This window comes from Phaenicophaeus curvirostris, chromosome 4, assembly GCF_032191515.1.
Source record: "Phaenicophaeus curvirostris isolate KB17595 chromosome 4, BPBGC_Pcur_1.0, whole genome shotgun sequence".
NCBI classification, from domain to species: domain Eukaryota; kingdom Metazoa; phylum Chordata; class Aves; order Cuculiformes; family Cuculidae; genus Phaenicophaeus; species Phaenicophaeus curvirostris.
In genome coordinates, this window is record NC_091395.1 from 18,559,053 (window position 1) to 18,585,744 (window position 26,692).

General features: G+C 41.3%; 1 protein-coding gene across 3 annotated transcripts; it reads right to left on the reverse strand.

Annotated features, from left to right (window-relative positions):
- Window positions 1–793: 793 nt before the first annotated feature.
- On the reverse strand, window positions 794–24,891 carry ABCG2 (ATP binding cassette subfamily G member 2 (JR blood group)). Of its 3 annotated transcripts, none has more exons than XM_069855412.1 (16): window positions 24,703–24,890; window positions 17,707–17,919; window positions 15,501–15,560; window positions 14,932–15,046; window positions 13,656–13,808; window positions 13,074–13,231; window positions 11,922–12,073; window positions 11,355–11,459; window positions 9,579–9,826; window positions 7,175–7,257; window positions 6,448–6,537; window positions 5,651–5,775; window positions 4,365–4,519; window positions 3,337–3,426; window positions 2,557–2,654; window positions 794–1,264 (listed from the first exon to the last, which is right to left on the reverse strand). In XM_069855412.1, exons 2-16 carry the CDS (start codon window positions 17,910–17,912, stop codon window positions 1,114–1,116), a joined length of 1,989 nt encoding a protein of 662 aa, XP_069711513.1. In that variant the 5' UTR covers window positions 17,913–17,919; window positions 24,703–24,890; the 3' UTR covers window positions 794–1,113. The 3 variants fall into 3 exon arrangements, with proteins under 3 accessions (XP_069711513.1, XP_069711512.1, XP_069711514.1); XM_069855411.1 differs by having other exon boundaries at window positions 9,579–9,829; XM_069855413.1 differs by lacking the exon at window positions 11,355–11,459 and having other exon boundaries at window positions 9,579–9,829; window positions 24,703–24,891.
- Between the last annotated feature and the right edge of the window lie 1,801 nt (window positions 24,892–26,692).

The following is a 26,692-nucleotide window of genomic DNA, read 5'->3' on the forward strand; positions in this document are numbered from 1 at the left end:
CCCTCCTTTGTGTGACAAATTGTGCTATGAACAACTAATAACTAGCATGCGTACTTGCAAATATGAATAGTATAAAGCATGACCTTTTCTATGTTTAAGTAGTTTTTATGAAATATATTGCCATTGACTTTAAATGCTTCTGCAAAATCTGAGTAAAGGAGTAGGTTATATTTCTCGAGGATTAATTCTTCTCCTGGCAAGCATCTAAATAAAATCTGATCTTGTTGATGACTTAATTGCTAAAATAATGTTATAAATATTCACCCAACAAAGAAAATACTGCCTTTTCTCAGAGTTTTTTTCCATTGCAGAAATACTTGGGATCACTTTATTAAAAAATATTTTATATTATTTACAAACTATAATGACGTCAATGAAGCAGGTAAGAATGGAGATTGGCTAAATCCTACAAACAATGCAGAGAGAAAGATGGGTAGGGTGACATGTCACAGAACAAGGATTGTGACTCTTCTCCCAAACTGCAAACAGAAAAGGCACTTTGAAGACAAAGCAAATAAGCAAAAGCTCTACAATATATCTGTCCCAGTGAGGCTGTCCAAAATGATGTGTTGTTTAAGCCTAAACCAAATCCTTTCCACAGAATTATGAGATGGGAGAAAGGACAGAAATTATCCATATATAAATGTATTAGGTATATACTGATACTGGTATATGGAAACTCGTATACAGAGGTTTTATTGCAGTAAGCTTGATAGCTGACATCTCAGTGCACGTCTGCATGGAATGACTCCATTTTAATGCAGCCTAATTGAAGTATGGAACCATTTATATATTTTTATTTTCTTTTTAAGGTTAAGCCACTCAATATTAGTCTCATTGTTTAACAAATTCATAGCTAGAACATAAAAAAACTGAATAGTCTCTTAGAGAAATGAATAGTTGTGTACATTTTATGGCAAAGAAAACTGAGGTATGCTAGACATTACAGCAGAGTACATTAATACTAAGTATTTAATGTAGAAGGAGGCATTCACATTGTTGATTTGGCATTCACAGTGTTTACAAGTACAAGGCAGGTCTCGAACAATAATCAGCTGTGCAGTCAGTTTATCAGACTTCTGAACAATAGGAATTGCTTTTTTCATTCTGGTTTTAAGAGAACTTCTTCATGAAGTGCAGTTTCAGGTATGCGATGGTAAGGAATATTACTGTCATGCATGCAAGAGCCAGGTGGTTCTGCCACAGGCCCCAGCTACTCACATCAATGCCTTGACTTTTCAGATATTCATCTCCAGTGCAAATCCTATGAATAAATACAAACACATTTATAAGCTTAGTCAGTTTTGACTATGCAGGAAGATTCCCCAGAAGCTGGGGTGTGATTTCACATCTACAGCAGTCCAGACAGACACTACATTACTATTATATTAATATTTTCTGTTTGTCAATTTGTTTTCCCTGGAGCGACAATTGGTTTCCTGTAGGACAATGAAACTGATTTTACAAGGCTGTATGTTTGTAGCATGTGTGCATGTGTTTCAGGAAATGCAGTTTAAAGAAAAGTGAGAATTGTAGAATCATAGAATCATAGAATAACCAGGTTGGAAGAGACCCACCAGATCATCGAGTCCAACCATTCCTATCAAACACTAAACCATGCCCCTTAGCACTTCATCCACCCGTGCCTTAAACACCTCCAGGGAAGGTCAGTTCTGGGCCCCTCACCACAAGAAGGATGTTGAGGCTCTGGAGCGAGTTCAGAGAAGAGCAACAAAGCTGGTGAGGGGGCTGGAGAACAAGTCTTACGAGGAGCGGCTGAGGGAACTGGGGTTGTTTAGCCTGGAGAAGAGGAGGCTGAGAGGAGACCTCATTGCTCTCTATAACTGCCTGAAAGGAGGTTGTAAAGAGGAGGGTGCTGGCCTCTTCTCCCAAATGACAGGGGACAGGACAAGAGGGAATGGCCTCAAGCTCCGCCAGGGGAGATTTAGGCTGGACATTAGGAAAAAATTCTTCACAGAAAGGGTCATTGGGCACTGGAACAGGCTGCCCAGCATAATGCCATGTATTTCTAGTGTTATAAACACTAAATATCATAGAATCATAGAATAGTTTGAGTTAGAAGGGGCCTTAAAGATCATCTCCTTCCACATGCCCTGCCGTGGGCAGGGACACCTCCCACTAGACCAGGCTGCCCAAGGTCCCATCCAACCTGGCCTTGAACACCTCCAGGGATGGGGCAGCCACAGCTTCCCTGGGCAACCTGTGCCACTGCCTCACCACTCTCCTAGTGAAGAAATTCCTAATGTCTAGGCTAAATCCGCCCCTCTCCAGCTGATACCCATTGCTCCTAGTCCTATCACTACAAGCTTTGTACGCTGTCCCTCCCCAGCTTTTTTGTAGTCCCTTCAGGTATTGGATATGACGATAAACGGAATGTTCTCTGCAGACAGAATTCCAAAACCCAGCTGAAACTTAATTTTCCATAGAAAACCTCACAGATTCTGCTGGTGACCAGTGAGTAGCTCACAGACTAACACTAAAGAACTTTTTAAGTTAGTGGTGATAGGATTGATTTCAATGTACCAAAATATTTACCCCTGGCTTATCTGTCGACAGTTCTCTTTGGTGATTAAATCTGTGTTGTTAACGCTGTTGCAAAAGTTCAGACCACTCAATTCATTGATTTCTAATGCCTTTTAGAATAAAAAAAACAATGACAGCAGAAATTAGTAGGTAGAGGAATGATACAATAACAAGATGAGAAATAATTAAATTCCAATTTATTCTATAAACATGATGGTATCACTATTTATTTTGTTGGCCAAATCCCCACTTCTTTAACTGAGCAGCATGCTTCTTTTTCTTTTGAAAGAGGAGTGTATGCAGTCCACACCCTGTAATGCACGTGCATCGTCAGGCTTTAACACCTTCCCTAGGCTATTTTTGCACAGGTACTTTAAAGCCCAGATTTCTATGAGAAACATCACCCTGGCTTACATTATAGAAAATAAATAGAAGAGAAGTTCTACCTTGACAAGTTTTTGTTTGATTAATGGCAAAAAGAAGAGTATTTTTTTTATTCTTTGTATCATTTTTATCTAGTTGTATTCCAGTAGGTATAGTTGTTTAGTGTCTGTCTCATTTGAAGTCTTTCTGAGTTAACAGAAGTTAGCTTTTCTAAACAGCAGTGGATGCTGGTTGATGAGAAGCCTTTCTTGTTTCAAGATACTGCACTGTGTTCTGAGGTTGCTGTATTTAATTAGCGTACCTTTTGCTGATTAACCCATACAGTCTGGAGTTTTTTTATCATGGGTAAAGATATTCCTTTCTAGCAAATCTTTTCTAAGTTTTTACACAGAAAAATACAGCACTTACTGTCATTCCGTATCGAGGGATGCTAAAGTATTTGAGCCAAGAAAGCCAGGACATAACGCTTGTGAGATTGACCAGCAACCCAGAGAAAATCTAGAGGCAAAGAATTAAAAAAAAAACAACAACAAGAAGAAAACCAAATTACAGTTTAAGTTTTGTTACCATGGGTTCTCTAGCTCTTGACTCGGCTTCTTCAGATTAAAAACAAGGCGGCGCGGGGGAGGGGGCATTTCTAGAGGAAGAAACTCTACCAGTGGAAGAATGGGAGGGGGAAGGAATCATATCTGTTACCCAGCTTTGAGCCATAACCCTGTGAGGTTGTTCTCCTAAAATGAGTAATGAGGAATGCTTCCACCCATGTGTTAGACCTGGGTGTTTCCTGCATGCAGGTCCCATATCGGTTCACTTGCACTGTCTGCTGTTCCTGAAGTGTGTAGAGCTGTGGGAGGTGTGCACTCCGATTTGATGGTGTGCCTTCAGTCTGAAGCAACCTGGTTTTCAGCTGTTGGTTCAGCACTGTCTTATTGTTTATGGTGCCTGCCTTCTAAGCACAGCTGTTTGCGTGTAGTCTGGTTCTAACATGTCAAATGGTTGACTCTCCAGCCAAGGAGGGCAACTATGGTAGTGGTCTTAGAGAGCCGGAGTCTGTGGGTCAAATCCTCAGCTAGCCAAAACTGTCTTTGGCAAAGTTTAAGGAGAGTGAACAAAATGTAGCTCCAGGCCGCTTTTCTGCTTTCCAGGCAATATGTTGACTGCCAGAGTCACCAAGAAAGGGTAGCAGAACCACTCTCCCTCTTACCCAGCCCCTCAGACCTGTAGGTTCTTGTTATTTAAAAGGACAAGTCAGAACATTTGACCCTACTGTATCAAAATATTCAAATATTCAAATCAGGATATTTGACATGCTTGACCTCCTTTTTGACCTCTCATTTTTCCAGAATTCAGCTAAACTCTCTGCTGCTAGGATTTCATGATTTCAGCATTTCTAGGATTTAAGGATTCAGTCCAGAAAAATGAATAATACTACTCACAATCATAAAAACAAATGCGATAGTCATGAGCAGGTTTGCTACAGCGACCACACTCTGTCCTGCTGCAATGGCTAATGCCATAGAAGTGGCTGTGTAGGACACCATCATAAGGGTAAACATCATTGTAAAGAAGGCTTCTGCTGTTGGTTTCAGACCTTAAAGATCAGAGCGAGAAGGATTTCAGTATGATCCTGCCAAAAGCTCTCCCACGGACTGAACATAGTGCATCCTGCCTACAGAATACATTTTGTCTGACAGCACAGGCTGCGTCACCGAGACCCAAGACTGCAGTGAGGCTTGTGACAGCCCATATGTGTATGCCTAGTCAACGGAAGGCAGGATCAATAAAGAGTATAATTGTAACTGCAGTAATACTGGAAACAGTTTACAGAAAAATGGATAGAAGTTACAGTGCTGTACTCCACACAGTCCAAAGTGAAGCCTTTGCTGTGGCTTCAAGTTGTCTATCAAATGTGTAGTGCACCTCCATGAGCAGCAGTTGTGCAGCATTTCACATGTTTCCAGTACAGAGTTGTCCTAATGGACCTCGTAGCCTCTGGGTGGCTATGGATTTGGTAGCATGATCTATCTCATCCCAGTTCCACACTCTGGGAGCCTCTTGCTGGTGCAACCTTGCTTCCTATAGCATAAGGGAAAAAACTCAGACCAAAGGGAATCGTGACTATTTTAATTTTTATATGTGGCTTCAAGGCTTTGGGACACATGAAAAGGATGTTGTCCTCTGAAACCTTACCCCTAGGAAAATAGTCTGCTTGGGACACATTTTGAGGATGATGCTTGAAGGTGTTATATCATTGTAGAAGTTGGTGCTAGCAATTTTCAAAGTCTGCTGACTAACCAGAAGGCATTTCACCAAAGAGCTGATATTAATTCATACAATATTAAGTTCTTAAAGCAAAGCTTTTCCTTTGATAGGTGTTCTTGCATGGATGGGAAGAGCATCTTATAAAAATGTAATTGAAGCTAAGATAGCCACAGATGAAAAGGAATAAATCAAACCTATATAGAAATAGTTATGACACGTTTCCTTCTAGGGAGAGTGGAGAGGAGACATGTCAGATTCTGACATAAATGCTTACACCTTTGAAACTGTGTTTTTCCTGTACACAGCATGGTATGCTAAAAGCAAGTGCAGCAATCAGTGCCATGCCAATGTAGTGCTTTAGCATATATAAATGCACACGTATACATGCACATTTCAAAAATGTATGTGCCTTGTTGATTTCTTGAGGGGCTTATAATGGAGCTGAAGAGACTATACTTGCCTAACATGAAGTAAATTATACAGGTGAAGATGATGCTTGGTAAGGTCCTCATAGGTATTAAATCAGCCATTAGCTTTGAGATGAAATATGCAGATGTTCTGTAGTACCCACTGATATATTCATGCCTGTAACACAGAGATACATATATACAGTATTCACAAATATAATCACTAAAAACCAGTAAGATTATTTTTACCTGGAGACCTAGCTCAAATGAATCCTAGCTCAAAATGAATCCAGGCTCAAATGGAAAAAAAGGAATTCTTTCAGGTTAGGCTGTAATGCAAAAGTCCATTAAGCCATACAGTACAGTAATGCTGGCATTTTCTTGTGCAAATGACGATGGATACTTGCACACATAATTTTTAGTGAATGTATGTGTCATGTCATCAAAACAGAGAGAGACAGTAAAGCTTAAATAATTGTCCTTTTCTGTACAGTGTAATCTGTGTAGCTTTAAAAAATCCACTTAGGCAGTATTTACTATCCTCACTTGCAAGTCACAAACTTATTTATTAATACTTAAATTGAGCATTCAGGAGGATGATTTTTTTTCCTACATATGCTAATAATTTTAGACTCTGAGCCATTTGCAAACATAGGTGCCGTTTGTGGGATTTGCAGACAACTCACTAACAGCCTAAAAGAATACATTTGCAATGAGCCCTAACAGTGAAATAATTAGAAATCTCTGCACTGGGCGTACTTAGCTGACATTTAGCTATAGCAGAAAGATGAGCAAACAAACTAACTCTCTAACAGAAGTCCCTGTTAAAATGTTTGTGAGTTTTACTTACGTAAATATCTTTTTTTCTACAACAAAGAGCTCAATAGCTGAGATGCTGCTGAAACACTGGTTGGTGGTCAGGAAGAACATTGCACCCACTCTACAAAAAGCAAAACAGCAAGCTGTTACTAAAAATGTAGTGTAAGTATAGTGTACATACAGCTGTTCAAAATGATAAATAGACCAGAATAACTTTAAAATCTGGGTTTATATGCACCTTCTGGCTTACTGCTGGTAAACTCAAGTGTGTATATAGAAGCACTTGCAAGATCAAAGCTTTAGTTACTCAGGTTTATGTAGCCAAGTCTATATATTTTAATCTTTAGTCTTTTTATCTTGGAGGAATATCTGCAGAAAAGATGTTAAAATGCTGCCATGCTCCATTAAACCTTTTTAATATGATGTCTGCTGTTCAGAGTTTTCAGCAACTGGAAAACGTAATCCTACAGAAGCAGCACTAGTCACTTCATTTGGACTGCTTGTCCGCATTACAGCGTGGCAAAGCAGAACTGCATCCCCCTTTCAGTTCTGCAGGGACCTTCCTAGAGGCAGAAGAACCTTAAAGTCACTAATGTACGCTTATCTAGTGATGTGAAGGGAAGCTTTTGCTTTAAAGTGGTAGATATATTTCATTAAGAGCTTGCAACTTCCTTCTCAGACTCTGAGCTGTTTATTATCTTATCGCCACAATGTACCTTTATCAAATTTTGAGATACACAGTACCTAAGCTGACTAACCTGTTCTGTATTCCAGAAAAGTCCTCTTTAAGTCCAAAGAAGATGGCACCTACAATCAGTCCCAGGAAAGCCGTAACACATATCTAAGTGTAAAAGATGGAGAGAGAAAGTATTATTCTCATTGCTTATAAAGCTTCAATAGTTTTTTTTGGAATTAGGTAGTGGATGAGCGTAGATTGACAGGAAGCATTTTCAGAAAGAATAACAAGGGGGAAAGCTACCTGAGCTGGGAAGGGAGTCAATGGGGCAGTTAACAACTTGTAGCACGTGGAACATTCAGTCTTGCACCACAGTATCCTTCGAGAGGTGTCCGTGAGATGCAGCAGCTCCCCAGTACCACCTGCCCTCACATCAGCAAGCCACCAGGAGGGCAAGAAAGGAGGGACAGCCCAGGAAGTTCAGCTGCTGATCACTCTTCTGTGGTGGTGCTGGCCATCACATACCACAGCTTTTCCCTGACTTCCTGCTGTGACAGATCTACCTGAGGAACTGCTCTGAGAGTGCTTGGAGGGTGTTGGCACCAGTGATGGGAGGAAGATGACAGCAGGGGCTTGGTAAAGCAGATTAGAAAGAGGGAATAAAAACCTTTCCCCAGAGGAACCCCGGTATCCCACACTGTTTCAGCCATTCTTGGGTGTTGTGATCAAGTTAATTCCACTCTCCCTACTGATATTCTCCACCATTCATCCTCTTCGGAACAGCTGGTGATTCCTCATCAGCTCTCAGTGACAATGGTAACCTGAGCTCTAGTGCTGGCCACAGCTCTTCAGTGCAGTGCTTCCACAGGTTTTTCTCTGAAACAGTCTCAATAGTACTTTGAGCTTGGCAAGCAATAACTGAAAGCAGAATTTACTGATTGCAGCTTATTTTCACGCTCCGTGTGTAATCGCTGTGCTCTATCACATCTTATTCACAGCATTGTTTTATCATGAGTAAGATACTACAATCGGGCTACAGATGTACTGATATTTGCCATCTATATCACAATTTAAATAGCAAAGGTATCAGCTGCCTCAAGGGTATATTTTAAAAGACTGAAGTGTGTACATGAAACTTTTTTGGATGCTGAATGGAAATGACAGGAATCTCAGCAAAACTGATAGTATCAGGCAGTTCTGTCATTTTTGAGTGTGAGCAAAGCTTGAATTATAATACCACAAACCCCTTCATCTACGGTACCGTAATGCTAAGATCCTGCTAAAAGGAGCAAATGTCAGGGATAATTCATCTCCTAAGCCAATCGCAGTGGAAAGCAAGGATCATATCAAGACCAATTTGGAGCAGATTAATGAAAAAAGGCTTAATGAACCATGTACCGCTCAAAGAATGTTTGTAAAATCCATCCCTAATGAGGGTAGGGAGATAGAAAAGATTGTGAGAAACAAGTCAGGACCATTAACCTTGGGGTATTACAAGATCCTTGAGAGTCTAATTCTTGTCACAAGGTCAATCTTTTACAAAGCAATTATTAAGGATCTCCATAGTATCAACATACAGACACACACACATACTGAAAGCCTTTTAACCTCAGTGATTCTGGACTCATTTCCCCTCCACACTGTCCATCATTATGCAAACCATGATGAAGATAATCTATACCCCTGGCTCAAGACCAGTTTTTCTATCGGCTTCTCTAGAATGACTGAGAATTGCAGTGAGAGTTTTGCTGGTGCTGAGACTGCAGAGTTTGGCTTGTGAATTAGGGAATTCCTGAGGATTAGTCATTCTGCAGAGGTCAACCAGGCATTCTTTTGGTGTTGGTTCTTCTGAAAAAGCAGCCCTATCAGAGCCAGTCATGTAGAACATGCTCATCTCCTGTGGCAGGTGTTAGACCCTATTGTCATCTTTATCACATCTTCTCCAGAAGACACTAGTGTCATTATGAACAATCAAATGACCAAATGACATACTGTGAAACCGTGAAAATATTTTTACACTTAAGCCTACTGTCAGCGCTTCATTGTGTGCTGAAGTTTGATTAAGTGTGCAAGTGTAGTTTGATAACTTTCCCGGGGTGGGGAGAAGATTTGAGGCCAGACCCCACAGGAACAAGCCTGGACAATGAGAGCTGAGCCTGAAGAATGTTCTGAGCAAATGTCTGAGACTACTTGGGAGACAATTTCCTCCTGTCCAGGAGCAGCAGAGTACCCTTCAGGAAAATATCTTGCCATCCAAATTTTGTCAGTAGTCCAAACCTAATTACTGAACAGTACCTTGTGCTGCTCATTGGGGAATGTTCAGGACAGCTTCTAGTGAACCACATTTCCAGACCTCGAACACTATTTTTTCAGACGGTTACTGCAGTCAAAATATCAAAAGCCAAAACTATCCCAATGCCTTATATAATACAGGAGTGGAATAAATTCAGTATATACCACAAAAGGATAGATACAAACAGCATTACCTGAGCTATGGAAGCTTGAGGGTTTCCTACCAGATTTTTAAATGTGCGCTTGGATACCCACTTCAGCTGATGAAGGAAAGAGTTGGCATATGTGATTTGTCGAAAAACTGCTCTTGATTTCTTTTTATTTCCCAAAGAAATATTCTCTAGTACTGCTTTTGTTTCTTGGTAGTAGGCTGAGTTGGAGTATTTTTCTGCTAACTTCTCAGCCAAGGTTTTATCATATTCAGTGTGTTCTTCAATGCTTTCTGCTGAAAAGATTAAAAGGAAAGATGGCCATTTATGTAAGGCATGGGAAGATTGTTTAGGAGTTAAGACAGAAGCATTATGCTGGGGTAGGAGAGTTACTAAGGAGCCAGAAGAAATAATATACATATTTAGTTTCGGTGATTCATTGCACTCAGTCTCATTTCAAAAGAGTCAGTATAAACAATACCAAACCTCTGTGTTTGTCTGTGAAACCTGTCCTACAGGCAACGGCTTCACAGTAGACTGACTAGGTAAACCCTTGTCTGCTGATGAAGTTTTAAACTGGCAGCAATCTGACTTTTAATCAAAAAGGTGAGTTTTTTTCACCATAAGTTTCTGTAAATGGTCTCACAGATGTAAATTCTGTAAATGGTTTCACAGATCTAATGAGATAATCCTAGACCTTCCAGACTTCAGGTAATCCTGCATGTGTCTACTTTAGTCAGACTTCTGAGTCTATCATAAAGATATTTCAGCTGGAGCTCCATCTTTTCTCAACTGGAGTCCAGTTTGTGCTTTTCCAGTGACAATTAACAATATGTTTTGCCAGCTATAATATTAGTCAGACCTTGAATGCAGTCAGGCTTTTTGGAAAACGCTGGTTGATTCTTTGGTAAAGATATAGTGAAACTATGTTTGGGCACATAGCTTGTTCATTATTTCATTTCCCTTTCCATTCATGTGAAAAGAGAGTGTGCTATTAATGAGTAGCAACAGACAGGATAAAAAAGAATCATACTGAGCATGAGTGAGATTTAATTTGTGAGTTTGGAGATACTTTCTGCCTCACCCCAACCTAAGGGAAGCATCAGAACACTGGTCCCGTATGCCCACTCCCTTTTCCCACCCTACTCAGAGGAAAGAAACAGAATTTCATAACAGGTAAACAATACATATTATATAAAAAATACATATTGTGTGAAAAATACAAGTTGTAACTGCATCAAGTTAAGTCCCTAACCAAACAATTGTCCTGGTTTGTTGTCTCTGTTTCTGCAGGACTTCAGTTGATTTGCTTCAAAGATGAAAGAAACTCCTTCTCTGTGTTGAGAGAGAACAAAATCGGTTTCTTATATTCCCAAACATTATAATTTCAATATAGGGAAATATTCTTTTACCTTCAACATTTCATAATTTGACTATTACATGAAAATATACAGGGCAGCTTATGAACAAACAGAGAGCAATGATAAACTGCTAAATACCTATTTATGAGAGGCAAAATATTCTTGCATAGATAAGAAGATTTTATATAGTTGACCCATATTTGAATTTGGTACTTATTTCAGGTTATACTAATTATTTTCCATATATAAACAAAAAAGGATTTAGGAACAGTGTGGTTTGTGGAGTTTTTTTCACCTTTAAAGCAACACGGACCAACAGTACACGATATGCTCACACATAAAAATAACTGTACACATGTACAACATCATTATTGGTTATCTGACACCTATAAGTGATTTTTCTGTGTTGTGCTAGACACCTTCTGGCAAAATACACTTTATCCAGCTCTGTGTTTCGTACCTGTGTTAATGTCATCGGTCTTGTTCATTGCTACTGCAGTGGAATCTCCATTAATGATGTCCAGGAAAAAGTCGGCAGGGTTGTTGTACGGCTCACACTCATAACCTACGGTGACAGCATTACAAGACCTAAGCAGTGGTTGTGTGACGGGCAGAAGGCTGTGCATGACTGTTGTGAACACAGACATGCCATTGAGTCCGTTGAGCAGCCTGCACAACAAGCACTGCAGGCTTCAAGAGGTCCATGCCTATCCAAGAGATGAACAGCACTGCCAGACAGCTCTAACAGTGAAAGCAAGGTGACAACCAGTAATGTGCCCTTCTAAACCCCAGCTTGGGCTTTGTCTAATTAAGATGCACCCAGGAACAGTTAGAGGTCAACCCTACCATCCAAACTCACATATGGGTCAAGAGGTAAAGCACCAGGAGAAATGCATAGCCTATTAACACCCTGGGCTTGCTAATTGACACTATGCCCAATTCTAATGAAGTACCACTGGCATTGTTTTTCAGGTTAGTGTAAACTAAAGATGTTGCTGCAGTTGTCCCAGCTGTGAGTTGTGCTCACCGATGAACCGGAAGTGCTCGATGGCGTGCTGAGCAGGCCCGTGGTACAGCACCCTCCCCGCAGCCAGCAGTGTCAGGTTGTCAAACAGTCGGAATATGGAGTACCGAGGCTGGTGGATGGAAAAGATGATTGTTTTTCCTTGTTTAGTCATCCTGAATGTGAAGCAAAGGACAACAGAGGTGTTAACTTTGCAAGTCATATTAGCATTTAGATAAGAGCATTTACAACTTTGGTTAAACCTTGCTTAAGTTTGATTAACTTGGTGCTCAGAGAGGGAAGGAGGAAGGAAAAAAAATATTTAGGTCATATTTATTGTGCCTGTTTGAGAAAAGAAAGTTCCCTCTCTTTAGGAACATTGCTGGAGGAAAAGGTTCTGGGAAGATTTTGATGCAAACTAAGTTCTGGAGAGAGGCTTTTGGAGTCCTCTTGCTAGCAGTCAGTGCAAATTGATGCAAACTTTGCAAGCGTAGAGTATGTTGTGTGCGTTTTTGTGTAGGCCTGAGACTTTGTGATGAGAAAACAGCTAGCTGCCATCCATAACCAAACCCATCACCTTATCAGACTGTACAACAGGCATTTTTATAACTTTCCTGGCCTAGACAGACATGAAAATAAATATCCATAACTTACTACACAGCTGACATGGGCAAATTTCAGTCCTGGTGTGCACACACTCTGAGCAAGCCACTCTGCGCTCTGCTGTGAGTAGCTGCTCTGCAGTGAGAGGATTCATACAGGCTTTTTCCTATCCCCTTTGTGGCCTGGGTTCACTAGTAAGCAGTTACATGTCTAATTTCCCCATTTACTCATTCTAACTCATTATTTATGGCCTCAAGCTCCATCAGGGGAGATTTAGGCTGGACATTAGGAAAAAATTTTTCACAGAAAGGGTCATTGGGCACTGGAACAGGCTGCCCAGGGAGGTGGTTGAGTCACCTTCCCTGGAGGTGTTTAAGGCACGGGTGGACGAGGTGCTAAGGGCCATGGTTTAGTGTTTGATAGGAATGGTTGGACTCGATGATCCGGTGGGTCTCTTCCAACCTGGTGGTTCTATGGTTCTATGATTCTATGATTCTAACTGTCAAATATAAGTCAAATACAATGGAAATGTAGCAGAGTCGAGCGGTGGAATCAGGGAGCTGTTTCCATCACCTTTTCAGTAGCAGCAGGACAGCATTAGCAGTACTGGCATCGAGTCCTGTAGTTGGCTCATCCAGAAACAAGATAGCAGGATCCATGATGAGCTCCATCCCAATATTGGTCCTTTTCCGCTCTCCTCCAGACACCCCACGAGTGAACTGGGTGCCAACCTGCCGCAAAACAGAAAGCTTGTCTCTTTTGGACTGATAACAAGCACTTGAGCGAACAGCATCCTACCAATGTAGGAATATTTGGGAAGAGCCGTAAGAAATTTTGACCCTACTCTCAGGTACAGATGTGGATGTTACCTCACGCATAGGCTACTTCTTAACATTAGTATTTCTTGAGATGTTCTCTTTTTCTCCAACCACAAACTACCTTTCCTCTTCCCCGCAATGCAATAGCATATGGCAGTATCAGCGCAGAGTCTGTACAGATCGCCATACAGAAATTTCATTAATTATTGTATTACTGAAATAGTCTATTTAATTTTACTTGATCTTTTTTTTGATCTGCTATGCTGAGACATTTGGTTAATTAAATAAAATACTTACTAATTGTTCATGATTTAAGCACCGTATTTACATGTCTTACCTTGGAATCTGCCACTTTTGTCAAACCCAGTTCCCTGATGATCTGGTTCACTCGTTCATTCTTTTCCTGTTCCTTCACTGACTTTGGCAAACGAAGTGCTGCTGAGAACTTCAGATTTTCTCTTACGGTCAGGGTTCCCATCACCACGTCATCCTTCATTAAAAAATAAAAAAGGTAGATACTTGGTGGTCACTTAGCAATTTCTGGTTTCCCCTCTGAGAACTGCATCCACCTGGTTTTTAGGTTGTTCTTGTATGCAAAGGGACTGCAGCAGCTGCCATGTGGTAAGGTGCACCTTCAATGCCTGCATCATAGCAGACAGTTGATTTAATTGTATTTGCCTTTATTCATAAGCAATAATATTTAGGAACATCCTCCATATGAAATGTATAAAAATACATAAATAGCAACGTATTCAAAACTATCCCTTATGTATTCTTACCTTATTTGGTTGTTTGGAGGTGCTGAGTATGATACTGAAGGTCTAAAGGGACCTAAGGAGCAGCTAGGGCTCAGTTTGTTATCACCGTGCATTTGTTAATGCAGCTTTAGCCCACCATGGGTTAGAGCATGGAGAAGAGAAGAGAAGAAAAGAGAGGCTGGGTCCATGAGGCTTTCCAAGCTTGTTTCAGCAAAGGAGAAAGGAGGGTAGGTTTTTCAGATATCAGCTGCTCATCTTTTCTGAAAGGCATCTGTTCAGAGGGTTATGTGTGTTCTGAGAGACTGTCTTTCTGTAACATGCTAACAGTACTTTTATAAGAAGTTTTTCACCTCTTTAGGTCTTGATAAACTGCAAGCGTAAGCATACTGCTGAGCATGAGTAGTAAGGTGGGGAAAGAAGTGGAAAGAAGGTTGTGGTTTTCCTTCTTTTGCCCTTCACATGTCTTTCTCCCCAGCCCATCCTGGCACGACAAAGGTTTTCTCAGAGTGGGAGTCAGTTACATTGTCTCTGGGCAAGAGGAGATACTGCATATTACAAGAAAGCATTATACTTGGAAAACACTCCATATATACTGATAGGTTATGGCAGTTTCCGCAGAATAGAGAACAAGGAGGGAAATGATTCAAAGTATCTGCTACCATTGATTGCAGAGCATTACGTTCAGAGACTCAAACTGAAAGCAGTCTCATTCCTAGCAAGTGTGGACGTGTGGAGAGTGCTGCTGCGTCAGCCTCAATTCTTGGATCAAGACAAGGTACTTGCAATACTGCAGCAACTTCTTCAAACCACAGTCAGAAGGGGATAACTAAATCCATAGAGAGTGATAAAAATTACCTGTACTACATATCCAGAGGTACATTTAAAGTTGGCAGGCTGAGGAGCTCCGTTGATCAAAATGTCACCAGAAAGCCCATGGGGATCCTTCCTTGCAGCCAAAATGTCGAGTAGACTAGGAAAAAAGTTTGTTACTTTGTCAGATGAGCATGCAGGAGGTAAACTCTCTGAGCAGTAAGCTCAGTTCACGGAACAACTACGTACAAGCATCCCATTTAAACATCTGCTACTTAGAAACCTCCTGGCAACTTTCAAGGGCCAAGTTTCTTTTGTCCTGCTTTCCTAAGGAAATGAGATCTGCAAGATTTTATAGTGCATTTATGCCCATTCATTCAATAACATGAGCATAACCTAGAACAATACATAAAGTTCCATTAAAGTGTGGACTAAAGTTGAATTACATCCTTGTCGTGTAAGCTGTTTGCCTTTTTATAATTCAGATATTTCTCAGAAACCGAAACAAATGAAAACAAAATCTTTTCCTGAAAAAATTGTCCAGTACTGCTAAATACATACAAGTTCATTTTCTCCTTAGCGTAACTTCTGTAGAGAGCAAAGATGGCACTTACGAAGATTTACCACTACCAGTGGGTCCCAAAATTGCATTTAGTCCTGGTCTCATGATGCCACTGTAAAACAAAATAGATAGAATGAAAGAATCATAGAATCATAGGATGATTTAGGTTGGAAGAAGCCTTTACAGGTTATTTAGTCCAACACCCCTTCAGAAGCAGGGGTATATTTAACTACATCAGGTTGCTCATAGCCCCATCTAACTTGACTTTGAACGTTTCCAGGGATGGGGCCTCCACTACCTCCCCAGGCAACCTGTGCCAGTGTTTCACCATCCTCATTTGAAAAAAAAATATTCTTCCTTATATCTAGCCTACATATACCTTCTCTTAGTTTAGGGTATTTTTATCTCTCAGTTTCATCTGGTAGGCTAGTGTAAATGATCAGTAGAACTACCTCTTCCATTCAATTAATTTTAGAATTAATGAAGTTGTCTTACCACAAATGATATTTATGATCAAATTCCACCTTAATTTTTATTCCTAATTCAAGAAGAACTAATCTTCATATAATGAAGACAACACAAGAACTTGAGTAAAATGTAACAAAATCTGTAAGCATGCTTTTTCCTCATGGATCTCCAGATGTGAAGCACAAACTTGCTTTAACCACATTCAGCCTACAGGTATAGCAGCTCCCCATAGACAGAACATACTAGGGGTTTATCTGTACTTCCAGAAAATGCATCTGATAGTTTCTCTATATCTGGTACTACGCCATGTGAAACTCAAAAGTCAGATATAAGTGGTTTTTAAGTATTTGGGGGAAAGACCCTATGTAAATAATACAGCATATGGAAATAATGCTGCCTTTATTTTTTCTTTCTGCTGGAGCACATGAAGGTGTAGCTGCTATTTCCCCTAAGTAGCTCGTAAAATCTGCATTCAATGAGCTTTAGTGTACAGTAGAATCACACACAAATGCCTGTCTGCATGTTAATGACACCAGGTTTATCTTGAACTGCACTCTGGTATTGGTTATCAGCAATTCCGGTAGAAGTGACCTGAGTACCTGGCTGTGGGTCTGTCCCAGTATTGCTGTTCTTGGTGTCTAATGACATACAACCTAGGAGGCCTGGTTTTATTCTTTCGGACCCGTATTTGTTTTTCCTTCAGTTTCTTATTGTCGAGATTTCTGATTCCAGATTAAGAAGCATGCAGATTATACATATATTATGTTACGTTACATATGATTTTAACAGAAAAACAATATGTAACAAAATAAATGCATATGTTGCACTTCCTAACAGGCAAGAGCATAAAAAGTGTTAAACGTTGGTCTTGTATAATAAGCCACAAGATGGGCTTTCCTCTCATATCGTTGCAAACAACCAGTATAAGCCAATTGAGTTACCATAATGTATGGCTCTTGAGAAGAGTAGGAAAGATTGTAAAAGCTCATGTTTAGGAGGTTTGGAAGTTGCATGTGGCAAAAGAAATTGCATGGGCAAAGAGCAGGACAGACAGAGCTACACCAAAGGGTGAATATTTATGATAGAAATTGGAGTTAGGGCGCTGAAAGTCACGGCTGACTTGAAATGGCGTGTTATATGAGAACTTGCGGCTCAGATTAACTATTGAACTGTGAATGGACAAACATTATGCATAGATTATTGAACAAAGGCCATGATGCCATGATTTCTTTACTGCAACAGTGTTCAATGGTGAAAAAAAACAAACCAAAAACAATTAAAAAAGAGGAAAATGTTACATCTCTTCAAAGATAACCCAACTCTGGTTTATACTACTGTCTTAAACATTTAAAGTTAACCCCCCTAAAATCAACAGTCTCAAAGGAGACGTGAGGGAATGAGGTGCAAGCATGGAGGACACGCAATCAATATCTCAGTTAAACATGATGGCACAGTGGGAGACTTGCCAAGTAGTGTAAAACAGCCATGGCTGTCTCGTGTGCCCCTGTGCTGATAGTGGCCAGGAAGGCTGTCCCTCCCTAGGGCCAGGGGAAGTGGCATCCAGCAGTGCAAGCTCTTTGGTGTAGAGGCTCAGCTCTAATGAGCAGGATGCTTAAGCACAGTTGACAGAAAATGCAAAGCAACCATATAATACTTATATCCCTTTTCTAAACCTTGATTAAATTCTGTATATTGTGCTTAATGGCTCAGTGACAGGAGTGGACTTGACCGTCTGGACAGACGTACTCTACATACATTCACATATTCTGAAGAGATGTTTACATACATACTTGACATCTTTCAAAACTTCTTTATCAGCTGTTTTTCGACAACACAGGAATCCAGTCTTTATCTTCACGCGATAGCAGATGTTGTGGAAAGTTAGTACGCTTCCTCCCCTGCCAGCTAAGTCTGGAGAGGACTGCTTTCTGCCGGGGATGCCATTTGTATCTGAGTCCGACATCTGAATGCTTACGTGCGGCTGGCCTCCTGCCATTTTTCCTCTATAAATGAAAAAACAGGGCAGAGGGGGAAGAGTTGATTAGATATGGAGAGCAAAGATTTGTCTGCTAGGTGCAGTGTCTGGCACTGGATCTGCTGTAGTCCTTGCAGATGTCCATCTTGGTCTTTCTCTTTCAGATAGAAAGTTTAGGTCCTGTGGGCTCAGACCTTGAATCATAGAACCATAGAATCATAGAATCACCAGGTTGGAAGAGACCCACCGGATCATCGAGTCCAACCATTCCTATCAAACACTAAACCATGCCCCTTAGCACCTTGTCCACTCGTGCCTTAAACACCTCCAGGGACGGTGACTCAACCACCTCCCTGGGCAGCCTGTTCCAGTGCCCAATGACCCTTTCTGTGAAGAATTTTTTCCTAATGTCCAGCCTAAATCTCCCCTGGTGGAGCTTGAGGCCATTCCCTCTTGTCCTGTCCCCTGTCACTTGGGAGAAGAGGCCAGCACCCTCCTCTCTACAACCTCCTTTCAGGTAGTTATAGAGAGCAATGAGGTCTCCCCTCAGCCTCCTCTTCTCCAGGCTAATGACATAGAACTGATGTGGAGCTGGGTCTGCCATGTTGCTTCACACCACAAGCAGCATTAGGGAGACAGAAGACGCATCCTGAACCCTGATGGTCTGTTGTGGTGGGTCGACCTTGGCTAGCCACCAGATGCACACACTGCTGCCCTCTCACTCCCCCTCCTCATCAAGACAGGGGGAGAAAAAGTGGTTGAAAAGCTTCTGGGTCAGGATAAGGACAGGGAGACAGCTCACCAATTACCATCATGCACAAACCAGATTCAGTTTGGGGAAGATTAATTCAATACCTTGTCAATTACAAGTAGGGAAGGATATTGAGAAAGAAAAATCAACTAAAATCACTTTCCCTTTATTCCCTGCTCTTTCTAGGCTCAGCTCCACTCTTGACCCTTCCACCTCCACCCTGCTTCCCATATGGTAGAGGGGGCTGTGTTCGGTCTGTAACACTTCACTTCTGCTGCTCCTTTCCTCTCAAGGTCTTCCACTGCTCCAGCATGGGGTACCTCCCACGGGTGACAGTTCTTCACGAACTGCTCCAGCGTGGGCCCTTCACAAAGGGTGCAGTCCACCAGGAATGGGCTGCTCCCACATGGGTCCCCCATGGTGTCAGAGGTCCTGCCAGGAGCATGCTCCTCCCTGGGGTCCTCTCCCTCTGCTCCAGCTGCCTTCAGAGCACCACTGCTTCCTGTGGTGCAGGGTCCACCATAAGCTGCAGGGTGTGCATCTGCTCCACCGTGGACCTCCATTGGCTGCAGGGGACAACCTACATCACCATGGGCCACCTCTGCTCTGGTGCCTGGACCACCTCCTCCTCCTCCTTCCTCACTGGCCTTGAGGCCTTAGGGCTGTTTCTCTCACATTTTCTCACTCCTCTCTCACAGCTGCTGCACAGTGACTTTCACCCTTTCCGAAGAAGGTTTTCCAAAGGCAACGCCATCATCACTGACAGGCTCAGCTTCAGCCAGTGGCAGGTCCAATGGAGGTGACTGTGTCCAGCACAGGGCAACCCCAGGTCCTTTCTCATAGAATCCACCCAGAAGCCCCCTCCAAGGCCAGCACCTGGCCACGGGCAACCACTGCATCTGCTCTCCTGGTACGAGGAAGTAGGTACCTCTCACGGAGAGCACTAGCATGGCATAATGCTCTTTCTGGTGGGCTTCCTCTGGCAGAGAGATCTATACTGCATGCTTGTTGGAAACCACAGGTACAACAAAAAAGCCAAAAGATCAGCTCAGAATTACCAAGGGCCAGAAGGATATGGCCTGTGGCCTGTCCGCATCATCAAACTTCTTTCTAGTTTTGAATGTGATTAGACTTGAAAGCAAAGATACTGCTCTTACCTTTAGCGCTCTCATGCAATAACAAAATCTAAGAATTGTTGGGGTTTTTTTAATCAAAATAAATTTGCCAAGAGTATAGGAACATGGAAACTGACACCACTGCCAAGTAATTCTCTTCCTTGGATTTGCTTTCCATGTGAAAACTAAAAGGTAGTTGTGGAATAACTAAACTTCTCTCTCTTCCTGTTGCAGCCAGGCTCCTGCCTGTCAGCCATCCACCTGCACCTGGGGTGCATCCCTGTCTGACCTTGTGCATGCAAGATCTTTGTCCTGTTTGTGCTTCTTAGGCGGCGCAGGTTAGTTTACATGGGAGGCAGGATCTGGCCTTTCTTTAAAGTTCATGTTGATTCATCGCAGTCTAATTACTTTAATTGTCACTTGGGGAAATGTTAGTAATGCAGTAGTTCACAGTGACCGAGATGGTAGCTGAGAACTAGGAGCTCTGGAATGATCAGTCCAGACCTTAGCAGAATTATACTGCTTGCAGCAAGGAGGAAGGCAAATTATGAGACCATTTCAGATATGCTGAATGAATTTGAGGGCGGTTAATAAGATGAGTCTTGCAAAAAAAAAGCTGTTTAATCTAATGCTGTCGTATGGTCACATAAGAAGACCAAGCCCTTATCTTATGTTGCTTTGCTAAGGTCGCCTGACAGAGAGCTGAAATGTCCTTTGTGATAATCAGTGCAGTGAAACCACTGAAAACTGTACGTTCAGCAACAGGCCTGTCTGCATGTAAAGGCCCATTCATCTGTCTCCCAACAGTGTTCTCCAAAAAACAGTGTAAGGTTGCCTCTTCTGACAAAACTACAGCCTTCTGTGCTGACAAAAATACAAAGTATTAATGTTTTAGTAATCAGTAACCTTGGACCAATTTTCCTACTGTAAAAAAAAACTGTTTTTCAAATATAATTATAATGGTACTAGCTATAATTTAAGCTAAAATAGATTTTGAGTAAGTTGAGCTCCAATTCAATGAGCAATATTTAAAGTCTAGAGGCCTTTTGCTGATAAACTGCCTACACTCTTCTCTACTTGTGCCAGAGCAGACTTTACCTGCAGGAGAGTGCGGAAATACAGGAGACCAGCTAATTTTTGAAGGCTATTTATACAGTAGTTTCTTGGCTAATATGAGTGAACATAGAATCATCAGTCATTGCAACGTGAAAAAATGTTTTGGTAAAGTATCCATGAGCATTCAGAACTGCAGTGACAACTTTTCTCTTGAAGTCTCACCATACACTGAGCAATAAACTGATGTTTTCTAGCATGCTGAGCAAGGTATTGAACACTCAACCGCAGGGTCAACACCACAGATAGACAACACAAAATGCCTTGAAGTTGAATAACCAGCAGCAAGGTGTGAGGGCAGAGTTCTTCAGAAGGTAGTGTAACTCTGGCTTTGATATATCACTGCATCTAGAAGGTATCTAGACAGGTATCAGATTGCTTCCTTAGCTTAATGTTTCAGTATTACTGATGTAATGTTATGAGAATACTAAACAGAGCTTGTGCAAATAGGAGACAGTGAGGAAAGAGTAACTTCTGACCTCATACATTATCAACAGAACAGTTAAATTCTTCTTTGTTTCATTTGACTTTGTTGTTTTTTTTCCAAAGACCAGCATAAAAATCTAACTAAATCAGCAATTGCACTGAAATTTCAGAAAAGCTCTTTAGAAAACAATTTTTTTTCATTTGGGAGTGAAACAAATTCAATCTTTCAGACTAAACTTGACTGATGGACAATAAGCACAGGATCATTAACTCTTTTCATAAATACAGGATCACACTCACAGAGTCATTCTTAAACAGACAGTACATAGGAGTTAAATTTAATTTACCGATCAAGTTATGATTAGATTGTACACACCTTTGTGAACAACATTGCAGAAGCTAGATAAAAAAATCAGCTATCATCAGAGGAATTAGACACATCCATAGCGGGCAGTCTTTCAATGTCTCTTTAAGACAGCCATCAGCAGGAAACCTCCAGTTCAGGAAGGTCCAAGCCCACTGACTGCCCAAATCTGCCAGAGAAAAATAGTGTTCATTGATACTGTCTTTTGCCAAGACGTAGGCTATTGGCTCCTACAGGTAGAGACTGAATTCAGATTTGGCTAGCCCTCCAGTGTAGATTAGCATGGTCCTTCATGGCTGCAGTAAGCTTGTACTGCTTGCAGTGACAGGGTGTGATGCCTTAGGTGGAAGACACAGAGTTGTTGCTGTTCCTTCTCACAGCTGCCCCTTTGAGGAAAGCTGTATTTGTCGACACAGGCCACTTATTGAAGTTAAAAAAAAAAATCTGCTTCAGATGTTAATATTGAAAATAGCATCTTACACTTTCAGAGGTACTAGAATTTATTGCAGAAACAAACTGCAAAATACTCAATCCCTTGACAATAGAATGGCTATTTATCAGTTCCTTTACGAAATCTGTGTTAGCTGTCCCTCTTCTGAATGGAGTGTAACCATTGCAAGGTCTCCATAGTGACGACAAGATGACAGAGTTCTGGACATGCTGGTGAGAAGGGGGCACGGGCAGCCCCATAACCCAGCTGCTCCCTCTGAGTGGGACTATCACAATATTGGGGCAGCCATGGCTTTGCCTTGACGACCCATGGCAACCTCCAAGAGTGGAGATTTGGATCTCAGCTAGCAGTGTGATAAGAGAACAGATGAAGTCCTAACAGTGGAAATAATGCCTGTGTGCTAAAGTTAGGCTTTTGATTTGCTTTTCTTTTTTGGACCCCTTTTTTTTCATTGTGGGGTAAGTACTTGCAGTGAGATAGGCAGTTTGGTATTTTACAAGCCAACTTTTCCATTTCTGATTCAGCAATGAATTGCACCATAGGAATACAGAGGCATTGCTCCTTTACAGTTGATGTAATTGCCATCTGTTTGCAATTGCTCTTTATGAATGGATTTTTTTTAATTGCACTTTAGTCTTTGTTTAAGAAATCATGTATTGGATTTAATGTGACATACACCCATGAAGTATTTAAAGTCAGAAAACATGCAGGACAAAGAAATAATCACAATGAATGATAATTAAATCAATTCCTATGCAAATAAAAAATCTTTAAATTAAGTTTCTAGAATTCATGGCCAATGGCTTACAAATATTAACTTTAGATCAAAAATGGCAGGAGATTCAATAACAATGTGTACTGCTTGCTGTACTTAAAAATATTCATTAGAATGATAAAGAGTTTTATATCCTCATCATACCATGTCTGGATATAATACATTATTTTTGCATCAGCTAAATATAAAATTCATGAACTCTTTGTGAGTTTTACAGATTTAATTAGTTTTCCTGAATCTTTATAAAATATTTTTATTGCCACTTATTTCAGCAACAATTTCAGTTCAAGCCTAATAGAAAAACATATTTTTCAGAGATATTTAGTCTCAGAAAACTTGGTCGGGGACAAAGCACTTGATCTTGAGATTTAACCTTTTACAAATAGCAAAATAAAACTACATTCCTAAAAATTATCATGAAACCTCTTTGCCTCTGTTTTTAACACACAGAAAATTAAACTCTCAGTATGGTCACTTTCGTGTGTATTCTTCCCAGACTTTTAATGTACCAATTCTAATTTTCCCTATATACACTAAACAAAACAAAACCATAAAACACCAATAACATCTACTACAAAGTTCCATTCACTTAAATCTACTTAAACCTGGGGTCTTTAAAGCAATTTCAGTGTATCTATTTGTATGCCTTAAGATACATCGTCTATCTAAAAAGCTCCCACACTCATTCCTGCTGGTCTTTCTGCACAGCTTTTGGTACAAGAGAGATTTGAAGTTGAAATAGAAAAAAACAGTACTGTAGATGTTGTGGTAGCAAAATATAGAGGAGTAAAATTCAGAAGTCTGTTTTGGTTTATTTTTGAAAAATCCAGCCAGTTATTAAAAATATTTCACGTTTACAGAGAATAAACATGGAAATTACTTAGGAAGGAAGAGTTTTAGAGGCATAAGCAGCTTTCAGCAAAGTTTTGTAAAGGAAGCTGCCGCAAACTCTTTAAAAAAAATAGCCTATTTTCTTTCTTTGGAATACTTGAACCTGCCAGGGAAACCATAATTAATTGCGGTACTCTTTCTCATATTTTTAATGGATACAAAGTTTAGTCTTGCAACCTGCTAGCTGAAGCAGTACAGTATGTACTACAAATGCACATTTTATACTTTAGATAGACAGAAATGCACAGAAGTTGTAAGTATACCTTTTTTTCTCTTTAATTGCATGTGTTTACAGAGGAGCAAACTGGCCAAGGAATGGATGTGAGCATACAGAGAGAGCAGTACAGCCTTGTAGTGCCAGCCCAGGACCCTGCAGTCTTCTTTCTCAGGAACACACGTAGGAAATTAAAACCAGTTGAGTAAATAGGGATAATGCAATTCTGGCAATCTGTAAATTAACTGCCAACCAATTTACGAGGCATTTGTAACCTACCTTCCATGAGAAAAGCCCTGTGTGTTAATCAGGGACTGACTAAGCAGCGGTCCTTGTGTAGGCATTTACACGAGTGTTGTCTGCAGTGCATTAACACCCATGGGCAAACTTGGAGTATGATAGTTCATGCAAAATAGTCTAACTTTTCGCCCTTTAACTCAATTTCATTTAAGCTTCGAAATTTTTGTCTGTTTATAAAATATATTTTCATCAATTTCTTGTCAAATTTCTCAATGAAATTCCTTGAAAAGCTGGGGGGATAAAAGTGTTTCACTGTGTTTTTCCTTAGCTATTAAAGGAAAACAGCTGCAGAATCTAATTCCTTAGCGATGGCAGAGTAAGGAATTCATGGATGAGGAAGCAAGCCACTAACCTGAATTAAATCTATCTATCTCAATAGAAGGTCTGAAGTGCTGCTACGGACTCACTTACCAGCAGCAGGTCTTGGTCAGCACTGCAGGGCTGCTGAGGAGGTGGCAGAGGTGGTGGAATGGAAGGAAGAGCCAGGGAAGAGAAGAGCGTGGTGGGTAGTGATCTGACCCCAGCGGCTGGCTTAGTCTGTGGGACAGGGCAGCCCCACATGCGTCATTGTGTCTCCTGCACAACAGCAGCTAGCTGGGAGCTGGGTTCCCCGCACTCGTCACCCTGGGGAGTCTCCACCCTCTCCCTGTGTGCTGGGGGAAGACTTGGGCTTGGTGGGAGGGCAGGGCCAGGACAAGCCACAACTTTGACTCTTTTTTTTCCTGTAGCAGAGCAAGTCATAAGCGAACTGCAGCACATCACCTCCTTGCGAGCCATCCTGAACCAACCCTGTTGCTAGCAGTGACATGCGAATATGATACAGCATCTCTACCTGCCCACCACTGACAGTGATGGCTGAGTCCAGCAGAGCTGGCAGGGTGGGGTGAATGCCAGCAGAGCACGTCAGACAAGGTGCAGCTGACTGTGAATTCTTTCCCCCACGCAGTGGCCTGCAAATGAGTGTACGGACACCCATCAGAGAGCAGTTCTCACAGGAAAATACATGAGCAGGTGATTGATGCTGTGGAGGAAACCAAAGCTGAGTCAGACTCCATTACGTGAGGTCCCTGGCACATGTTCTTTGCCTGGCTGGGGCTGGAGAGTGTCTCCAGGAATGCTTGGCAGTGCAGGCTACAGCTTTTCAGTAGCCGCGCCTACAAATGGAGTGGTGCTGGTGATGGGCACACTGTTCCTCCTATTTGTTCCCTGACATAACTTTGCTTGCCAGGACAGCTATAGCTTCTGAGTCCAGTGACGCTGAAGATGGGGTTGGCCAGGCTCTGGAGTGTTCAGAAACTCCTCCAGTTCAGTTGGACTGTCCGCACTTGGCCAGTGACCGAAGCACCATCCTGGAGAAGGACATTGCCAGCACTCTGACAAGAGCAGAAGCCTATGCAGTTGCAATCATTCTCATTGGCAGAGGGATGCAGAAGAGCACACATTACAGCTGGATTCCAGATAAAAGCATTAGCTTCACGCTCTCATTTTCCGAGCAAGGCTCGTCACTAAGAATAAGCACCAAAGCTGCCTGTGAAAGCCATCTGGGTCAGAACATCACAAGACCAGCTTTTTTAGCTGGTTGTAACCTGAGATGGATAAGTATCTCATCATTCAGGAAACATGTTTCTGGGATCACATTCTTTCTGTTGTTACTAATTCTATCATAATTAGCTTTGTACTCTATTTATACAAGACTTCTAAGCATCCTAGCAGCTAGTGAAGACCATTGAATAGTCCCAGTATTATTTCAAAAGGTGCACATATGATCAAATATGTGCAAAAATACTGTTCTCTCATTCAGAGAGCTTGTCTGCAGTCTGGCCTGGAAACCTCAGCAGACAGTTTGTAGTATTGGATCTGGGCTATTTCCAGGCTAGTCAGGAAAAAAAAGAGCATTTGTGCAGGTTGAAGTCAGAGGAGGCTACAGCTCTCAGCATGACTGGAACTTATGCTGAAACGAAACAACAACAACAAATACAGATTAAAAGCAATAGTTGGGGTTTTTTTTCTCAAAGGTATTTGAACTGGTGTTAAAATGCAATATGATTTTTTTTTTTTTAGTTGTGGGCACAGGTATCCTCAAGATGATTTCTGAGTGAGCTCCTGTTTTCAGACATGGAGTAGACTACCTGAAGAAAAGCCACAGCTCAAGCTTGCATGATGAGCTGAAACATTGAGTGAAACATTCACCCTGTCTTTCTGCAGTTTCAGGAGGCGGGTAGGGGTTAATTTCACTGTGAGTTTTCTCTCAGAACACATGTACTAGTGAAGGTGCTGGGACAGTGCTATCAATTCCGACAGCTGCTGAGATGTTTGATAGTCTTGTATAAATATAGGACAGAGCTATTTTCATTAAAATTAGTAATAAAAGAATGACAGTGTTGGATCATGATTCCTGAGT

Coding starts and splice junctions, on each gene's coding strand:
- ABCG2 (XM_069855411.1), bottom strand. CDS start 17,912: ATGGCAGGAGGCCAGCCGCACGTAAGCATTCAGATGTCGGACTCAGAT. Junction 7,258..9,578: donor CTCAAGCTTCCATAGCTCAG/GTAATGCTGTTT, acceptor TTTTACACTTAG/ATATGTGTTACGGCTTTCCT. Junction 3,427..4,364: donor TCGCATTTGTTTTTATGATT/GTGAGTAGTATT, acceptor CTTTGCCTCTAG/ATTTTCTCTGGGTTGCTGGT.